The 20,438-nt window shown below is 36.6% G+C and overlaps 1 protein-coding gene across 4 annotated transcripts in view; it reads left to right on the top strand.

The window, feature by feature from the left end:
- The window catches only part of PLEKHA5 (pleckstrin homology domain containing A5), a 239,049-nt gene that overhangs the window by 179,300 nt on the left and 39,311 nt on the right, over nt 1-20,438 (top strand). Inside the window, exons 14-15 of one of the 4 annotated variants that reach the window (XM_079938222.1) lie at nt 503-556; nt 16,473-16,553. The exons of the other annotated variants lie outside the window; for them this stretch is intronic. Of the exons in view, the coding sequence (XP_079794348.1) occupies nt 503-556; nt 16,473-16,553 (135 nt within the window). The remainder of the gene's footprint in view (nt 1-502; nt 557-16,472; nt 16,554-20,438) is intronic. 4 annotated transcript variants of the gene reach the window in all.

Here is a 20,438-nt window from a genome sequence, read left to right as displayed (position 1 = left end):
TATTGAAGAGTCCCGTCGTTTCCCATAAAGTAATAAGTTGAGAAGTGATTAGCGTTTTAATAGTACTGCCTTTTAAATGTCAAAGATTAATTTCGTGTGTTCTTGATTTTTAAAATGAACACACGTAAACATTTCTCAAAGGGTTTAATAGCCTCTGGTTATATGAGAAACATCCAAAGAAGTAGTAACATATTGCAGAAAAGAATTAACATGTAAAGCTTCTAACCTTGAGTCTGCTAAAGCCATTTGAAGGATTTTTCTGCTTAATGTTTCAGCTTATATGCATGTCTACTTAATTTCTTACAAAACTAAATGTAATTTATAATCATTGAATGCATCATCTGTGCCGTTTACAGGGGAGCATGTGTGTGGAAGTCGTTGTGTGCTGTGGTATAATATAGGTTGTGACAAACTACCTGTTTTCCCTGTTTCAAAATTGACCTTTTCATGAATTCCGCACCCTCTTTCTCTGTCCGTTTGTACCTTGATTGATGCCTACTAGAATGAAATCCTTTCACATCACCTTCAAAGGAACACCATATATTTGGATCATCAGGTGGGCCTTGAAGAATTTTTCTTACTTCTCATACCTTATGTTTTAATGTTTTCAATGTAGTACAATTTTCGGGCTACTCAGATATTTCAGTCGTTTTGCGTTAATAGTGTGACTTTTACAAGTGGCAGGCTAAGAGACCCCTCACCAGGGGAATTCAGGAATACCAGAAGAAGCAGGTTAGAAAGGACAGTTGTGGAGATGAGGTGGGATACAAATGCCAGCTCTCTGGAAATTGAGAGCCTGGATTCTCTAGATTTCTTTTTTCTTATCCCAAGAATACTTGTACTTATTGGCTTGTATCAGCTTGGAGGTGACCTAATTAAAGAAATAGGCACGCAGCTGTGAATGCCTTGTTGAAGGCCAGGAGGAGGTGGGTGTGGTGCTCTCTGTATTCCCAAGGGGAGGTTAACGATGGGTAAATGTTGAAAAGTGAGTGGAAGTTGATGAACAAGGACTGACACTCCTAAATGTTGGCGTCTATGAACTTCCATGTTAATATTTAATTTTAATTTGATGAGGATTTTTTATATGTTCTTAAACATAAAATTTCTTCTAGTGGCTGCTTTCTTTTTGCATATAAATTAGGCTAGAATTTTCTTTAGCTTGTCTTCAAAACGTTCAAACTTGAATATTTTATCAAATGAAAGAGGTTACTGCGGAAAATGCTGTAAGACAGTATTTACATATTTATATTTGCCCTGTTTGAAACAAAATAATAATGTACTGCTTTAAATTAGTTATATTTAAAGAGGGATTTTGCATTAGGATGACCCTTGAAAGGATGTTCAATCATTTTTCTTTTAATTTTTAAAAGAAATATGCTTTTGTTAATTTGTAATTTATTTTCCCACAAAATGTTTTCATCATAGTTTTGCCTATTGGAATGCTTTAGAAATCAGCATTTCATGAATCCAAACTCTAGTCTTCACTTCAGAGACTGGTGCTATTAAATTTAACCACAGTGTACATTATACAATCTAATAAAGACATGTTTGCCAACAAAATAGTAAGATAAGCCTTCCCTCAAAATTCCACACTGCCAGAAAGCTTCTAAGATACATGGGGAATAACTTTCTTAAAAGCACCTCTGTCTATAAAGCTAGAGATCGTTCTGACAAATGATGGGATATTACAAAAATTAGGGTTAAAAACGACGATATGAATGTGACTCTGAAGTTATCTAGAATCTCTGGAAATAAACTTAGTGGTTTATTAATCTATTGTTAATTTACTGCTCACCTCAGTAAATCAAAACTGGCATTGCAGACACATAGAACTTGAGCAGCTCTTGGGAAAGGACAGGTAAATATATCGAAAAGACCACCATTTGCTAAGATGATGCCTCTCCTCACCTCCCTTTCCCGGATTGAGCTGTTTCTTCCCTTGGCCTTAGTGGCCCAGATCCAATTGAGGCTTCTGTTCCCGTCCTTTGCTCCCTTGGCAAGGTGACTTCTACAATCTCAACTTTTAGGCGACGCGCTAAGGAGCGCCGCTCTAGAAAGTGGAAAAGGCAAGGAAATGGGATCTCCCCTAGAGCCTCTGAAGGGAGCATGGCCCTGCCCACACTTTGGTTTTGGCCCATTGAGATGATTTCCGACTTCCAGCCTCCAGAAGTATAAGAGAATAAATGTGTGTTGTCTTTTAATTAATTAATTAAAATTAAAATCTCAACTTTGTATCGATCCTCTCTGTTCTGTCAACATGTCAGCAGAGCTTTTCCAGTAATTCACCTTTTTCTTATATTAGATCCCAAAATAGTTATATTATTCCACTTTTAAAATTTTGTGATAATGAGAAGAATTGTAGAATTTGATTGTTTAAATGATGATTTGCATTGAAATAAGACTATTTCTGATGGCAAAAATTGGACCATTTTTAGATAATAATTAGACAGTACATAAAAAACATGGTGAGGGCTTTGCCCAGAAACTCAGATATGCCTAAATGTGTACATCCTTAAGTTTTCCTTAAGGTTTCCTAAGGAAAAATCTCTCTTTAAATAAATCAAAAAATTTTATGATTTCAAATAATTGCATTTAATATAAATGAAATATTTACCTTTGAACTGTCCTGTATTTTACATCAGTAGTAAGGTTATTAAGTTATGTAGAAAGAATTCTTGGTAATGTTGAATTTTAATGAAATTTTTCATTCACTCAGCTCAAACATTTCCAGCTTTTAATCTTGTTACTGCCAGTAGCCGATTCTAGGTGACCAGGTGTATTTTTATGGGCATTATTGGTTGCCTGGGTTTATAAACTGATTCACGAGTTTTATATAATTATAAATTTGAAAGTAGATTTTAAAACCTGAAAGTCAGAGGCTCTGGTCACATTTTATAGAACTATATATCATACCAAGAGAACAGATACTAATTGATACTCTTCCGACACTTATTCTGCTTGCTCAAATAAATCATCAGAATAACCTAAGGCCAACATTTAATTGATTTAAATTCTCTTAATCCCTATCACTATTCATGAAAAATAGAACCAAAGGGTAGTCTCTGAGTTACTTCAGAGGTAAATTCATTTCTGATATTATAACAAATAAAAAATAAAAATGCCGTGTCTGAAATTCTGAAGATTTACATATTATACAGTCAGTCGAAAACTCTTGTCTTCTGGTGCCATATCACCATCATGAGGACAAGTCATGTACTGAAGTGTTTTTAAAAATAACAAAAGCTGTACTAATTATATGGTATAATTTTCTTCTGCTTTTTGTTTTATTCTGAAGTACGCTATTATAGTTTATGTTTTTATAGCCCAGTTCGTAGACTGTTCAATGTCTACATTTCTTAAGACGAGCCTAGGTTTGTCATTTTTATGAATTTTAAGATAAAGCCCCAAAGTATAACCTGTGAAAGTATAATAATCCTAACTGGGTACTTTATGAACCTCATCCAGGTTCTATTTCGAAAATGAATAAATACATAATATATCAGTAACTCATTTTCTTCTCATTTAGCTTAGTCATCACTGAACGTTAGAGAAGCTTTTGGGTACCGTTTAAGTGAAACTCGGAAATTTCATCCTACAGTATACCTCTGGAATGGATTTGACATTGTCTTTTCCCTCGTTCATTCCTCTACTACCAGAATATTGGAGAGGGGAGAAAGGCCATAAGTGCAATCTTGCAGTGACCCTGTACTTGCCAGGAAGTTGGAGTAAATTCGAGATTATCAGCAGTTGTAAGGGCATCCCCTCCTGGAGAATGGAGTGTCCTGTTGCTGTTCTTTGACAGTGAGGGAAAAGAGACTGTCTTGATATATTTTCTTTTTTTCTCAGAACAGGGCAGATTGAGCATGAGTTTTAGAGCTATATGACCCTGCTGAACATGTATTTGATGACTAGGAGTTCCTAATATTTCGTGGAGCCACGTGCATATCATCTGTTTGAAGCCAGCGTAACAGGTCCCCATAGAAGCTGACTGTTATCAACCTCCTGCTGTTCAGCTGGGGCATATATATCCCCTTCAGCAGGTCTAACATGGCGAGTAGGGACTTCATTTTCTTACTCTTGTCCCTTACGAGGATTTCCTCCGGTATCTAGTTCTTGGCTCCTGTAGTCTGGACCAGGACTGGTTGTACTGAGCAAAGGAATGAAGCTGGGATCGTAGAAACTAGAGCAGGGGCTGAGGAGAGGGAACTAGGCAAGGCCTCTGTGGGTGAAGAGGTAGAGCAGGGGCTGGAGCTTCTTCGATCAGTCGTAAAGGGAGGATTTATAGAATTGGGGAGATGAGGCCATGTTCCCATCCCTTCATCCATCTTCTTCCCTCCATTTGTTTCTTTCTTCCTCACTTGCTTTTTCTTTCTTTTTCTGTTAGTGATTGCAGAGCAGTTATGAGGGAATTTCTGCCAGCTTTCCATGTAGGCCATGGTAACAGAAAATAAGTCGCTTAAGAACTGAGATGAAGAAATGTGTAGGGGCTCCCCTGGTGGCACAGTGGTTGAGAGTCCGCCTGCCGATGCAGGGGACACGGGTTCATGCCCCGGTCCGGGAAGATCCCACATGCCGCGGAGTGGCTGGGCCCGTGAGCCATGGCCGCTGAGCCTGCACGTCCGGAGCCTGTGCTCCGCAACCGGAGAGGCCACAGCAGCGAGAGGCCCGCGTACTACAAAAAAAAAAAAAAAAATTATGACATTCTGCCTCTACCCCTGTCCCTTCAAGAGTCACTGTAGTTAACTGCATCAGAAACAGCTGCATGAGAACGGGAAAGGAAGGGAAATCCCTCAGTCAGTCACACCTGTGTTGGGGATGGCCAAAAGTTCTTTGTGAAAAGAATATGACTCTACTACGGATAATTTTATGAAATTCATTTGCCCCTACCCATCTGGAGCCATCTCCCCCACCCCCCAGCATGGAGCATACCTAAGTCATTTCTGAATTTAGCATCAAATGGTATATTCTTTAACACCAGATGGCTAAGGGACCTTATCCTCAAATTTTCATGGAAAAGCTGGAAGTTTCCCATAACAAACCAGTTTGCCATAGTACAAGAAAGGAAAAATACAGCTCAAGTCATACCTGTGGAGTTCTTTGTTGCATGGAAATGTTGAAGGTTAGCAAGTCAGTAGCTCAATCCTTCTTTTATCAGCACATTTTTTTTAAGTATGAGCAGACGCTTGAGAGAAGAGTCATTTTTGATCATACTAACCTCTAAAACATCTTGAAGAGTAAGCTGAAGTTTCTAATTTGCAAAAGTTTTGTAGTAGCATTCAGGTTTTATAATGTAATTCTTTTATAAAGATTAATATTTTATGAGCCGTGCGCTAAAACTACTAGTGACTTTTGGAAGAAGTCTGATATTCTATTAATATTACTGGTTGCTGTGGACATTGCTCATCAGCATGCTTTCTGTATCCTTTCAAGAAACCACAGTGTAGAAACAGGAGCTCTGACCACTTTTAAACATACTTATGCCAAGGGAAATGCAAAAAGGAACAGTTAACTGGGTGTATGTAATTGGTACTGAAACCATTCAAGGTAAAAATCTCAGTACTTTCTTGCCTTTTGTTCTTGTGTTCATGAAAGACAGCTTCCCTATAAGGGAAGAAATGCTAACAAGATGATTGAAAAGATTCTTGATGGCTTTCATTGTTGTCCATTCAGCAACCTCATTCTATTGAGCTATTAAGCAAGATCCCATTTTCTCTAATATTTGAAGGGGTCCTAGAGCTTCTATTTTTAGGAATGACTGAGAGCTACAGGAGCTAATGTTTCTAGGGGATACAGAAAAGGCATTTGAAAAAAGCAAACTGGAAAATTGAAAGAATATTATTGAACACTTACTGACCCAAACTAGTTACATAGTGTAGAATATCTGTATTTTCTTTTGCTGTGCTATTCAGAGCATTCCTCTCTCTCTCTCTCTCTCTCTCTCTCTCTCTCTGTGTGTCTCTCATACACCATTCCTCCTTTCTTCTTTTTCTGTCTCTCCCTTCCTCTGTATATTTGATCATAGAAGTGGGAGAGGGAGATGACACTGAGAAAATTCTTAATCAGGATATGACATCATAATGGCAGAATATAAATAAATGGACAGTGGGTAGATTAGAATTTAGAAAGTGGAAAGATTTAATACATGTGTGTCAGTACTCTGATCTCTCAGCCTATCGGATGCTTAACCATTATTATATGGTTCTCCTGTTTCTTACCAGTGACTCATCAGGCCCTTCTTGATAACTGTTTTCACCCCTCTCAACCCTAACTGGGGAAGTGCCCTGTTTCTTGGTGTTCTCTCATCTGAACATTCATCTACTCATTATTTTACTAGTTCTCTCTTCGTTACTTTTCATCTCTAGCCCCTGGGTTTCTCCCAGAAAGCAGAGCCTGTGATGTGGGCTTCCTTGATGTGGGCTTGTTTGCAGGAAGTTTATTTTGGGAAGTGATTCCAAGGTACAGGAATAAAGAGAGTGAGACTATATACTATCAACTACCATAGGCAACTGGGGCCTCATCTGATACTTGTTAACAAATAGAAACCCAGCTGAACTAGAGAAGAGTACTCACTCCCGTCTTCCACTGACCAAGGGTTGTCCCTTGAGACTAACTCTCTAGCACACTGAGGTTATGCATACATGAGCACCCAGTGGGTTCCCATACACCCAGCAAGACCTGAAACCGAAGATGTGGAGAGGGGCACAAAAGGCATCTAAAACACCACTCTCTGCAGTTTCCGTTACGTAGTTATAGTTGCTCACAGAGATCTCCATTTGGAAGTTCTGCCTTCAGTACATCTCCAGCATGTCCAAAATTAAGGTTGTTATCTGATCCCTCAATTCCCTGACCAAAAAACTGAAAGCAGAAGTGGTTCAAAATATTGGTCACCTTTAACCCCATTGATGTAACAGACATTTATTGAACACATCATCCTTGGGGAAGAGCTTGATGGACTTCGAGAAGGATTAGGACCTTTCTTTAGCTGTTTGCTTAGACCTAGAACATAAAGTGGGAAAAGAGGAAAGTCTCCTCCAGCTATGGCTCGGACAGCCTCTCACAGCCTGGTGGATGAAAAGAAAAACAACTGGCAGGCTACTTGGAAGGACCCCCAATGTGATGGTCCTTGGCACCCTGCCTGCTGTTCCACCACTTTGAGTGTGGAGATTCTACAAATTTATAAAAATGGCAGAATTAAGTCATCCAGCCTCCTGGAGTTGTATTACGTTCTCCTAATAGTTCATGTGCCCAACACCAACTCCTGTTAATGCTAACGATACCTTGAAACTGGAGTTAAAAGTACTTTCAAAACACTTTTACTGAAAACAGGAAAATCATGCGATTCTGTAGAACCATCCGAACAGGTTTTAATTTAGCTGGTACATAATATCTGCATGGTGTTTAGTCAGGATCATAGAAGCCACCAAAACACCTTCCACGTACTAGCTCCTTGTTATACCATTTAGTCAACAAATCCTGGCAGCACTCAAAGCACCTGCCTCATTGTCTTTCAGCTAACTCAGGAAACTTCAAACTCCCGGTTCCCTACAAAATAAAGTCTCTTTTTGGTTTGTCACTCAAGCCCTCGTTTCATCACCACCAGCCCCTACCAGCCTGTGAAACACTTCCTCCCCCATAAACCCTTTTCTGCAGCCAGCGCCCCATCGTTTCTCAGATACTACAGAAGCACCCCCATTCTCTACAATGTGCACCTGCCCAGCGTCTGTCCATCCTAATAGCATAAGTATCACTTCACAGTTTTCAAAGTGCTGTTATATACCGTGTCCCATCTGCTTCTAATACTTGCCTCTGCAGCATGTGGCCAGTTACTTTTATCCCCAGTCACGTTGAATGACTTGTCCAAAATCACAAAGCTAGGATGAATACCTTGTATTAGTGAATTTTCTTTCTTTTTTAAATCTATTCTTCCTTCAAAATCAGGAGTTGTTCTTGTACCTATAGAATAGTTCTGTTTCAGGTTGCTGATCTTTGTTACCTGAAGAATACCAGCTCTTGGTTATATAACTGGTTATTCTCCTATCTAACAAGACGGGAAAATGAAAACAAAATTTCCCCACCCCTCCGAAAATGCATAATATTTCTACAGTTCCACAGTTGATTTACAAAAGCAGATATTTTAATAAGCCAATTATTGTGGCTTTTGTTTGCTTCTGTCTTATTTGAATGTATTTTTTCAGAAAGTTCATTCAGCAGAGATTTATGGAGCTCAGTGTCAGGCAGGATGTTAGCTTGCAAAGTGGAATTGTAAATGATTTTCAAAGCTCAGGAAGGAAACAAAGTTGAGCATAAATGCCAAAGTCATTTCTGGGATCAACCTAAGGATGTGATTATGTAGTTAAAACATAAGCTGATAAATCTTTGAATTAATGGTAGGAATTCTGCTACTCAGTGCCAATTTTAACTCAGTAAGAATACAATTGCTATTAATAAAACCCAGATCCTGTATCTAGAAGATATTTTACTTTTGATTTAAAGCTCAAATGTATTTTTCTAGTAGATTTACCCATTGACCAGAACAAATACTTTTTTTTAGCTAACAGAGATGTAAGATTTTCACTTTCGGAATGTTTTGTCCCTTTAAAATAGTATTGTTTTATGGTATCGTTTCACAAAATGCTTGCAAAGAAGAGAAATATGTGACCATTTCAAACACAATATTTATTTATTTCCACCATAAAGCATTTTTACAAAATGTATTTTGAGCTTTTTTAATATTTTCAGTTGCCTGTGGATGCCAGGAATAAAGATGGTGGCATCAGATAATACATTACTTAAAGTTAAAGGAACAATTTAAAAAAAAAAAAAACAGTCCTTAATAAGGAAAACAGGTTTAAGCCACTGAAGTAAAAATCAGATCTATAAAATGTATCCTGTAGCCAAAAGGATTTTAATTTTATTTTAAATTCTTGAGACTCGTAGGTGAAAAAGGATGAAACTGACGGTAAGCAAATTATATATGTAAATTATTTGGAAAGACATTAGCCTAGACCTTAAAAGTTTCCTTCAAAATATACCACAGGTATATACCTCAAGATGGCGGCTTAAAAAAGTCAGCAATTTAAATAAGGTTGTGTGTAGACATTGCCCTCCTTTTGTTCTGCTGGATTAGGGGTGTTTTCATATTTCTCAATAAATGGACCTTATTCCTGAAGCCAGTACTTAACAGCATCAGTCAGTCTAGAAATGCTCTTTTTTTTTTTTCCTTCTTTTCTTTCAAGGAAATGTCGGATACATTTGACTTCTGTGTTAGTGTCGCAATTTGTTTTTTCTTTCTTTGTTTTTAATCTGTGTTTCTCCCTTGAAGAAAAAGAGGATATGTTGTATGGTCTAGCTACATCATTTAAAGTACCACTGATTTTTCTGAATACATACAATAGTAATACTTTCCCAGAGTTTTACATTTAGAAACCATACATAGCATAGAAGAGTTTGTTCTGATTGCTTTAAAATTTCCAAAGAAATAGACCTCCATACTTTGCCCCATCGGCTATAAAGAGACTTATTTACATTCTTCTATTTAAAAAGTCACTTCAGATTTTCCTGCTTCCTGTTAAACAATGCGTGGTTTCTATAGGTAGTCATACCCTTCAATCTCAGGTTCTCGGACTTTCAGAAGTGCCTGGAATGAGAGTGGAAGGCATTTACATTGTCATTATCCAAATGACCTGTTTACAAAGGCCCCTGCATTCCTCACAGCTTCACCCTGGGCATGTCAAATTCTCTAGCCTTTTATTTTTGCCACACATCTTAGAAGTTTATTGATCTAGACACAGGAGGACATTCTTGAGAGATGGATTCTTCAGTGATTAGGCTATCAGGGTTTTTGGCTATTGTTAAGACAGATTCCCAACTTAAAAATTCTTTTTCTAAGGTGTCTTTAAGAACTCAGGAAAAATCCATTTTCCATTTGAATGGAAAATGACAGCACAGAGATGGGTTATCAGTGAAGGACAAAAGCTCTGTAGGGCGGATAGAAATCATCCTGACTTCTTGCACCCGCCCCCAAAAGAGGGAGGAAGCTGTTACTGCAGAATTCAGACTCGAGGAAACTCATTTACTCGACAGAGCTTGGGCAGATGTTTTCCCTTACGGGAATGAGATCCAAATCTAGGGGGAAATTATACTTACTTTACTGGTCTAGAATTTCTAGACTTACAATCCAGTATAATAGCCACTAGCCATATGTGGCTACTTAAGTTAGGTACACTTTTATAAAAATAAGATTCATTTTCTCTGTCACACGGGCCACATTTCAGGGGCTGAGGAGTCATTGGTGTGGCATGTTGGACTACACTAATGGAGAACATTTCCATCATCAGAGAAAGTTCTGTTGGACAATGCTATTCTAGATGAATCATTATGTAAACTTTTCAAAGAGCAGTTAAGGGACTTCCCTGGCAGTCCAGTGGTTAGGACTCTGCGCTTCCACTGCAGGAGGCTCGGGTTTGATCCCTGGTCGGGGAGCTAGGATCCCGCATGCCGCACGGCCAAATAAATAAATAAATAGCAATTAAGCCACTACTTAACCACTTCTTAAACCGAAAGGGGGATTGGGAAATTAATCTTCCCAAGGATAAATTATCTGAATGATTGTCCTGGCTTTGCTCACTGCTAGTCTTTCTTCTTCCCCCTAAAAATTATTCTGGAACATTTATCTCATGACTTACAATATCCTGTTCCTTCTGCATCCCTAGCTGGTCCAATTTCTGTAGAGACAGAGACTTTGAAGCGGATATTAGAAGTTGCCACTGGCAACTGGAAATTGGATTCGTAATAATACCCCACCCCGTGATTCTGCTGAGTCCACTAATATTATTAATAAGGAGATTCAGTTGATTTTTTAAGGGGGTTAAGTCTCTTAATGCTGTATTTCATACAAAGACAAGACTATTTTAGTCTACATGCAATATACTTGTGCTTAGATCATTAGTTTGAAATTTTTCATCTTTTGATAGTTGCACAGGTATCCTGACCAACATTTTAGTACCAACTCATCAAGACGTTGAAGAATTCCTTATTGGTGATGGTTGAATTGGTCCTCAATGACGTAAATTAGTGCCAGGGTAGGACCATTGTTCTCAAGCCTGATTTCCTGTCATACCTACCGGCGGATCTTTAGAAAGACAAAAACAAAGTACAATTCTCAAGGCTGTCTGCCCCCCAGCCCCCAGTGAGAGTTGCCAGAGCCCACTCTGTTTTGAAAACTCCACAGGTGATTTATTTTTTCTCCTCAGTCAGGTTTGAGAACTACTGAGATAAATAATGACAAGGAAAGCCAAAGAAAGAGGAGATGTCTGGGGTTTTTTTTGAAACATAAAACACTATCTTAGTGCTTTCTAACCTTTTTCCTACATGGCCCACATAGAAAAGTGACAGTAGGTGTGCACACCTTGACAGAAACTTGAGGCCGTGCTGTTGGGAGCGTGTTAGGCACTCTGAGGACTGAGGTGGTCCCCAACTCCAGACACCTGGAACCCTTTCCCAGCCCGCAGGTGTCAGTTGGGAGGTTCCACTCAAGATCCTGCCAGCTGTGACACGGTTGCATAGAATTGTGTTGAGTAAGTTTTTTGGTGATGGGTTTTTAAATCAAGATATTTCTAACAGTAACATCAAAGGATGCTCTATTCATACTAGCCCAACATACCTCAAACCTCAGAAGGAGGCTGGAGTTAAGTATCTCATTTTCTAGGTGGTTTTTGTAAACATTTGGACTTACAAATTTCAAGTAAAAATATGTCTTTGTTGTAAACAGAAATATATTGGCATTGCCTAACTGTATTTCCAAGATATTTCCACTTAAGTTTTCTTATTTATTGCTGAAGTTAATTATGAAAATAGTGTCATCCCCAATTCATACATTCTCATTTTTATTATTATAAAATAGTGGGCCTTTTATAATAGCTTTACAATTTAGCAATTAATTGGAAACTAAACCTGTATTACCGTTTAGTTCAAAGAAGGAATTAAAGCAGGAAGCGAAGCATTTAACTCATTTTCAAGTAAATTATTAAACATCCCCCAAGTACTAATTAGTCTTTCTCTTGCTCTGATTCCTTAAAACAAAAATACAGTAGCTATTAGCAGCAGTGCCTTAATGCTGCCTAGGATTCTTGTAGTAGTCAAACCAGAAGAGAATTGCTGGATAGTCCTTTTTTTTAAGAACTGAGCATGAAATTCTAAGGTGCTCATGGAGCATCACGTATTTGGTGGGGGGGAGGGGGGAGTCATATTTTACTGCTTTAATTCAAAAGCTGTTGTATAAAGTTTACGTAGCAAAAGCCAGATAGCATGTGTTGTTTCAGTGTAAATTTCAGAGATGATCAGTTTCTAAGTTTTAAAATACAGATATTTCATGAAACAAATGAACCTGTCTACGAAACAGACTTACAGACATAGAGAACAGACTTGTGATTGCCAAGGGGGAGGAGGGTGGGAGAGGGATGGAATGGGAGTTTAGGGTTAGCAGATGCAAACTGTTACATATAGGATGGATAAACAACAAGGTTCCACTGTATAGCACAGGGAACTATATTCAATATCCTGTGATAAACCATAATGGAAAAGAATATAAAAAGAATGTATATGTATAACTGAATCACTTTGCTAAACAGCAGAAACTAACACAACATTGCAAATCAACTATACTTCAATAAGATAGAGATATTTCAGAGGTGATTTAGTGAAAGAAATCACTAGCCTATTTCTAGGATCTATTTGGAGAGAAAGCAGATCTAGTATTTCCAATTCAGTAAATCTGGAAAGAGTCAAATTTCAGGCAGATCATTGAAATTGTTTAATGTGGACCGCACTCCCATTGTGTGGGATCCTGAGTACTGTGTTTAGCTGGCCTCACCTGTTGCATGCCACGTGCAAGGAGAGTGCCACCACATACAGGACCATTCCCCTGTGCAGATTTTTCTTACAAGCCCAGTCATCCTAACAGCCCTTGGTCAGGTGAGTGTGGTGCCCAGGGGAATTCTGAAATACTTCTGCTGCTTCTGTCTGCAGATAGACTTATCCCATCTCTCTGGCTTGAGTAAAATGAGATTCCCAAGGAGTATGTAAGCTGAAGAACATTCACTGTTACCAGATTACATTTGACTTACTTCAGCACCTTGAGAAAGAACATTGTAGTTACTTCTGCCAAAAGGAATCTTTAAACCAGCCTGTCACCTTCATGTTTTAATGGTATTGTCTACATCAGAGATTTTCAAATTGCGCATTATAGTTATCTGGGAATCAGGGTCTTTTCAAATTCCTCAAGTGATTCTGGGTTAAGAACCACTGGTTGAAATAAGCTTGAACTTTGATTTCTGAAGTAGCCAGTAATAAAAAGGAAAGAAATATTAATAAGATAGTCATAGGTATTTACAAATGCATTGGGGCAGCTTACTTTTTTTAGTTAGTTAACATTTCTTCAGTCAATTTCTGACGTGGATACAGACTCATACGGCAGGATAAAGGTTGTGAGAACAGTTCTTTAGATCAGGGCCTCGCTGCACTAAAGGACTCCCAACAGCTTTGAACATGATACAAACACATGTGCTAAAATTTTTTCTTAACCTCTTTGTGTCGCCAAGGGGTGTTTCCCAGAGGATATAGTTGTTCCATTAATCTAGTTTATTTGTTTTTTTTTTTTATCCTTGACTAATAACATTTATTTTTTAATGAGAAAAGCAGTATCTATTCAGTGGAGAAAATTTGGGAAATGTAGAGAAGTATATAGAAAAAAAAATAATGATCTGGTCCCACAATTTAAAATAATTACTGCTAACATTTTTCATTTCTTTGCTGTACTAAACTGTCACTTTCCAAAGATGCCTTCTAATTTTAATATTCTAGGATTTGATATATACATTTGAAATTTTTCATAGTGAAAAACAGTTCCAGAAGTGATCTCTGAGACACTCTGTACACTTTAAATGTTATTTTTTGTTAGACAGAGAAAGACAGATACTCCATGTTATCACTTATATGTGGAATCTAAAAAGTAAAACAAACGAATGAATATAACAAAACAGAAACAGTCTCACAGATGTAGAGAACAAGCTGGTGGTTACCAGTGGGAAGACAGGAGTGGGGAGGGGCAAGACAGAAGTGGGGGATTAAGGTACAAACTGCTATGTATAAAATAAATAACCTACATGGATATATTGTACAGTGTAAGGAATATAGCTAATATTTTATAATAACTTTAAATGGGGTAAAATCTATAAAAATACTGAATCACCATTGCACACCTGAAAATAATATAATACTGTAAATTAGCTATACTTCAATTTTTTAAATTTAATCTTTTTTTTAATGTTATTTTTACTCTTAGTATTTTAGTTTCTCTGTTCCTAAATCAGTGTCTTCCTGCAAGATCCTTCTCAGTGACTTAATATTTAATGATCTTTGACAGGTAAATTAAAGAGTCATTTTTAAATCACAAATGTGGCTTCCCTCTATAATGTACATATTTACCCTCTCAAAGTACTCCACTAAATAAATCAAGCTTGATTACCCTTCTGCAGAAATCATACTGTCTCTTCTCCCTTTATAAATACATTTCAAGTAAACTCCTCAGGCCTAGAGGCTGAACACTAGTCATTGATCTGCTCCACTTAAAGGTGGGAGCCGCCATATTGGCAGACCCAGCCCTTTGACAGTGGCCTCTTTGTAGCGCCAGATTTCCGAGACTCCACGGCAGTTTCAGTTTGCCCTTGAGTGACTTTTACATTTGGATACTCTCTGACCTGCATTATTTCTTAAATATTCATATGCTCCTGACCTTTCTTTCAAACCCCAGCCCCTCTACCACCTCCCCCCAACCCCCCAACCTCTGAGTCAGGTACTCTTCTGTCTAATTTTCATGGCATGCTATTGAAAAGTAGCAAGTATAGATGAGATTGCTTTGAAAATCAAAATTAAATAATACTAAAAAATGAAGAGAGACTTAAGCTACCTATGTTATACAAAGTATGTATCAATGCAGTCAAATGATGGAGCCAAAAACAAAGGCAGTTACAACTGTTCCAAGATCAACATTTGGTTAAGATAAAATAACCAGCGTTCCTTTAAAATATAAGCATGTAATAAGCATTTTTTTTCTGCTAAAGAAAAATTTATATCTATAGTTGTCTCTATATGTTACTTTCCACCACTGTAAAATTTTTTCCTGTACTGCATATCAACACAGTTCTTACCTGTGTGCATGAGATGTCACCTCTAAATGCCTTGGTCCCTTATTGGATAACATTGGGGAAAAAAAGAAGTTTGAGTTCAACCGATGAGTAGATTTAACTGATGTATAGAAGTTTGAGTTTAATAAGTAAATGTGTAGATTTAAAAGCAAATTACTTACCTTGAATAAAACTTTTTAAAAGTAAATTAAACCAGTCATTTAACAACCAAAACAGGTATTATTGACATGAAACATTGGTAACTAGACTGAAAATAAAAATGTCTAGGTATAAAGTTTTCAAGATTTAATTTTTACTTATGCATTTAATCTTAATATTAGTAAATTTTTGTTGCAGATTTAGCTAACTCAGTAAAGTAGCATTCGTTAACCATGATAGAAATGCTTATTTTCTATAATATGGGGGATGAAAATTATATAAACCAAGTGTTACAAATTGCAATTATAAACAGACTTGTCTGCTTACAAATGGTACAAACTTTGTTGGCCTTTTACCATATATATATATATATAAAACTGTCTTTTGAATGCTTTAATTCTTGAGTCCAGAGCCTGCTAAAATAAATATTTTTCTAGAGGCAGTAATTAAGTACAATATAGCTGGAAATGTGAAACATGGTTTCAGCCTTTTAAGGACCTAGGGAGATTCACTTAGTCTTTGCTGAATAAATTTTAGTTTGCATGTCCTGGAAATCATTCTACATACAGTGTTATACTTTGAGAAAATCCAAAATAGAGTATATATAAGTGTCTATCAAGATTAATAAAATGTGTGATTGTCTAAGTGACAAGATATATTATTATATTATTTGTAGAGAACTAAAATTTTTCTGAATAACCTTATAAAGAACTGAATATCATTTTAAGCTTTTTTTTTTACTATATAAGTAATTGATTAAGTCATGCCATTTTTCTCCTTTTAAGTTTATAGGTTGTCACTCTTTAGTTTATCCCTTGAATCTTGATGCTTTTATTATCTATTCTAGTATTATAGGAATATTCATTAATTGACAATATTGGTTATGTTTATAAAGTAAAACCTTTATTACAATTAGTAAGCTTTTTTATAACCTTGGAAGTATTTTGTAACATTTAATACTTGTTTGAAATGGTTTATATTAAGTTGATTCTATGCAACCTTGGGATAATATGTAAACAACTGCACTATTAGGAAGATATTAAAGTAGAGGCTATATTTACAGTGTCGTCTTTCAAATCTAGCTATGCTGTAAACTGATGTTTGCTGTATGCTCCTCCTGATTTGAAATAGATGAAAGAAAATGAACCTATTATCACCATGGTTCACACAATGATTGAGAACTCGGCGCTAAGACCCCAACTGTACCAGCAAGTAAGGTCTTGGACAGTGAATGATACTGCTTTATCATCTGCAAAATCCCTCAGTGACAGTTTTGGTTTATCCTCAGAGTTACTCATAACATTAGTCTTTTTCTTATTCCATTCTTTGTTTCTGTCTTTTTGGAAAAAACGCAATTCATCCGTGCTTTTCAAGATGCTGCAGTTCTTAGCATGGCTTTGCTGAACATTTCGCTGTTGGATATTAAGTGTGCCATTTTCCTGAAGTTTTTGTGCAGAGTATTTGATTGATATGTACTTGGAGGTCTGCAGTACACTTGCAAAATTTTTACGAACTTGCCGTTAATTTTGATTAACTCTAAAAGCATAACTGATTTTTAGGGAAAACTTTAAAAAATATTTTTTTCCTTTCAGGGGCTGCCTCCCTACCCCACCCCACCCCACCCCACCCCAATGTTTTAGGAATAGATTATATTTGTATGGGAGTTATTTAAAGGTTGTTTATGTACTGTGGTATGGTAAAAACTAAAGATAGCCATTTCTTACCATACTGGGAGTATCTTCTCCCCGTATTCTTTTCCCTCTTATGTAGTAGTCATCATGATCATCATATCTTACCCCATTCTTTTCCCTAACTCAAAATATGTGCCATGGAGTTGGCTGGCTTTAATTTAGGACCTTGGTAATCTGCAGATCTGCAAAAGAAGTCATGTTATACATTCCTCTCCAGTTTTTTTGTATTTCATGGTCTAAATGTTCTTAGCTGTGTGTTTTGCAACATCAGCTTCTTCCACTTCAACCCCCTCAAATAACTGTGGCCTACGACCTGTTACAGTATTTTAAAAATCATACAGAGGGAGAAAATTAACTAACATGAAAAATGAATGTATATTTTGATTAAAATATGTAAAAGCACCTGGTAAAAAGAAGCACCTTGAGCTCGCACTGGCTTTAAAGGCCTCTGGTTTGCACCGGGCGCCTTGAGGGTCTGCATCATGGGCCTTGTAAACTGGGAGACTGAAACAGTTGGTGGGTGGGTGACTCATTTCTGAGCACAGTTTTCAAAACATTTAAAGTATGTTATGTGACTGAGCATAGTTTTTAATTAGCAATAAGGAGATAAAGTACTAAATATTTAAAGTTAAACAGCTTTTCTTTTCAAAAGAAAATGGAATCTTACCACTCCTTTTAAAGTCACCAGATTTTAGAATCTTGACACTTCATTCCAAAAAGCCACACTGACAGCCTTAGCACTTATTCTGGAATTGATACCATTTTCAGTGTCTGAAGCTGTCAGCTTATAATTTTATATGATGCTGATTGATGTGAGATCAAAGGCCTTCTGTTTTAATAGGTTATGGTTTCATTTTTCACATTTTGTATATTTACAGTAAGAATGAGAGCTGGGATTTTCTGTTCCATTTGGTTTGGTTTTTCTTTTTTTATATTGATCGGTAATCAAGGTTGATGGTGCAGAAGTCATTGCTGATTGAAATCACTCAGTTGCACTAAAAGTTCTTACTGGAGTCCTTCAAAAATGTGGAGGTATCTGAGACTGGTCTTATATAGCATCAGTAACCTTGAATACTGAAAGTAATAGATTCATATAAACATATTTCCTCATCTTGATACTTGAAAGAAAACAACCTGATATTGTATAGAACAGGAAGATCTGAATGTGTAACAGCAGCAGCCATGCGTGGGTATGACATGGGCAGCCAGGTAATGAATATTGACTGTCAGTGCTATCAAATCTAGGGAGTTTTTAGATGATACTTTTCTTTAATCAGCCAGTAGTAAAGTACTTAATTATGGCCGACCATCATTGGTAGATAAAAGTGACAGATGCGTTTCTTAAACTCTGTTAATATAAACTTCTGTAAATTGAAATTACATCTTTTTTTTTCCTCCAGATTTCCATTATCATGTTATTATTCAAAGAAAACCTTTGTGAAAGTTTATATTGTACACCTGATGGTTTGCTTTTCTGACATTGCATTGCAATGCTGTGTTAATAGGTTCCTGAAATTTAGCTGAAAATAAAGTGGCAATATAGTGTTTTATGACCAGTTTTTCTGAATCATAGCCATTCAGGTTTTCTCTCAGGAGAACCTCTGTGTTTACATCTTCCTAGAAGAAGGAGGACACCTGAGAAATTACCTGGGCAGTAATTTTTTTTTTTTTTAATTTTTTGGCTGTACCACACAGCGTACAGGATCGAGTTCCCCGACTAGGGATCGAACCCACACCATACAGTGGAAGTGTGGAGTCTTAACCACTGGACCACCAAGGAAGTCCCAGTAATTTTCTTAAAATTAGTCAAAAAAAAAGAACCTAAAACTGAATCAAAACAAATGCTAAATGAGCTTCAAGTTGAAAAACTCCTCTGCGTTTATTAATCATTCTACCACCTTTCACGAGTACAGTTTTGTACCAGAATTTTTTTTTTTTTTGCGGTACGCGGGCCTCTCACTGTTGTGGCCTCTCCCGTTGCGGAGCACAGGCTCCGGACGCACAGGCTTAACGGCCATGGCTCATGGGCCCAGCCGCTCCTCGGCATGTGGGATCTTCCCGGACCGGGGCACGAACTCATGTCCCCTGCATCAGCAGGCGGACTCTCAACCACTGTGCCACCAGGGAAGCTCATGTACCAGAATTTTTATAACATACTTAATATCAGTGAAATTAGTCACATGATAAATAATTGCTTTAAAGGTTACAGACTAATTAGCAAATACATACAGTCCAACGAGCATTTTTGAGTTTTCATAGAAATTAAAGTCTAATTTTATCAAATATTGCCCCAAAAGTATTTTTTTGTGTTTTGTATATATATTCATATGCTTTTAAAATATATATACACATATATATATTTCACATACTTAAAAAGGGATACTATAGAAAGTTGAATTTTAATTGGCAAAAGTGATTTTGTTTTAACTTAATGCCAAACCAGTTTTTAAAAAGATTAAAAGATACCTTACTATGAAAAAGTTCTGACTTTCTAAATATAATATACATATCCTTATATAGTCAGTAGTCTGTATAATACGCTTCTCAGATTGAAGCTTGAGCACTGCTCAAGCTTATATAATTACTATGTAGCCCCCTTTCACTTACTTTTCTAGTGTTGCTGAGGTACCTCAAACAAACGTATTCAAATTCAGAGATTTTTTGCTAAAGATGAGTTTGAAAAATGCTAAAAAGTATTGCCATGAAACATCATTTCATGCAGAACTTGAGTTAATTAGAATATTCATGAAATTACATTTTTCTTATTAGTAGGATTTTCATATTGAGGACAAAATAGTAAACTTCAATTCTAGATGGAAATTTTTTTAATAAATTATATTCAGGAATTCCCTGGCTGTCCAGTGGTTAGGACTCTGCGCTTTCACTGCCATGGCCCGGGTTCAGTCGCTGGTCGGGGAACTAAGATCCCGCAAGCCATGCGGCATGGCCAAAAAATAAATTAAAAAAAAAAATTATATTCATCTCTTCTTAAGAAAAACTTCAGTAATTATTATCAGTAATGGGAAATAGGCCATGCTTAAAAGTTAATTATTTAAAGAATAATCTTGTTTTCTTATGCTTTCCTTCTGACAGGCAAAAGAAATGAATTCAATATAGTGGAAGGTTGATTATTTTAAGATTTTTATTAGTTGATATTTAATTATCTTTATTGAATAAGTTGATAAAAGGTTTAAATAAATTTTCATTGGTACCAAAAATATAGGTACAGCAAAATAAATCTAATATATATGTGTAATATTATTTCTATGGCTTTAAGGAGATACCACTCTAAAGTTATAAGTACACAGTACACATCTTTCTTTTTTATAATATGCCAACTGGTATGAAAATGAATATGCAGTAAGATTCCTTAAATAAAAATATTAAACCATTACCCTAAATATTT

This window comes from Stenella coeruleoalba (assembly GCF_951394435.1).
Source record: "Stenella coeruleoalba genome assembly, chromosome: 11".
NCBI lineage: Eukaryota > Metazoa > Chordata > Mammalia > Artiodactyla > Delphinidae > Stenella > Stenella coeruleoalba.
The sequence above is the reverse complement of the archived record's forward strand: the minus strand, read 5'-3'. Positions and strand labels throughout refer to the sequence as shown.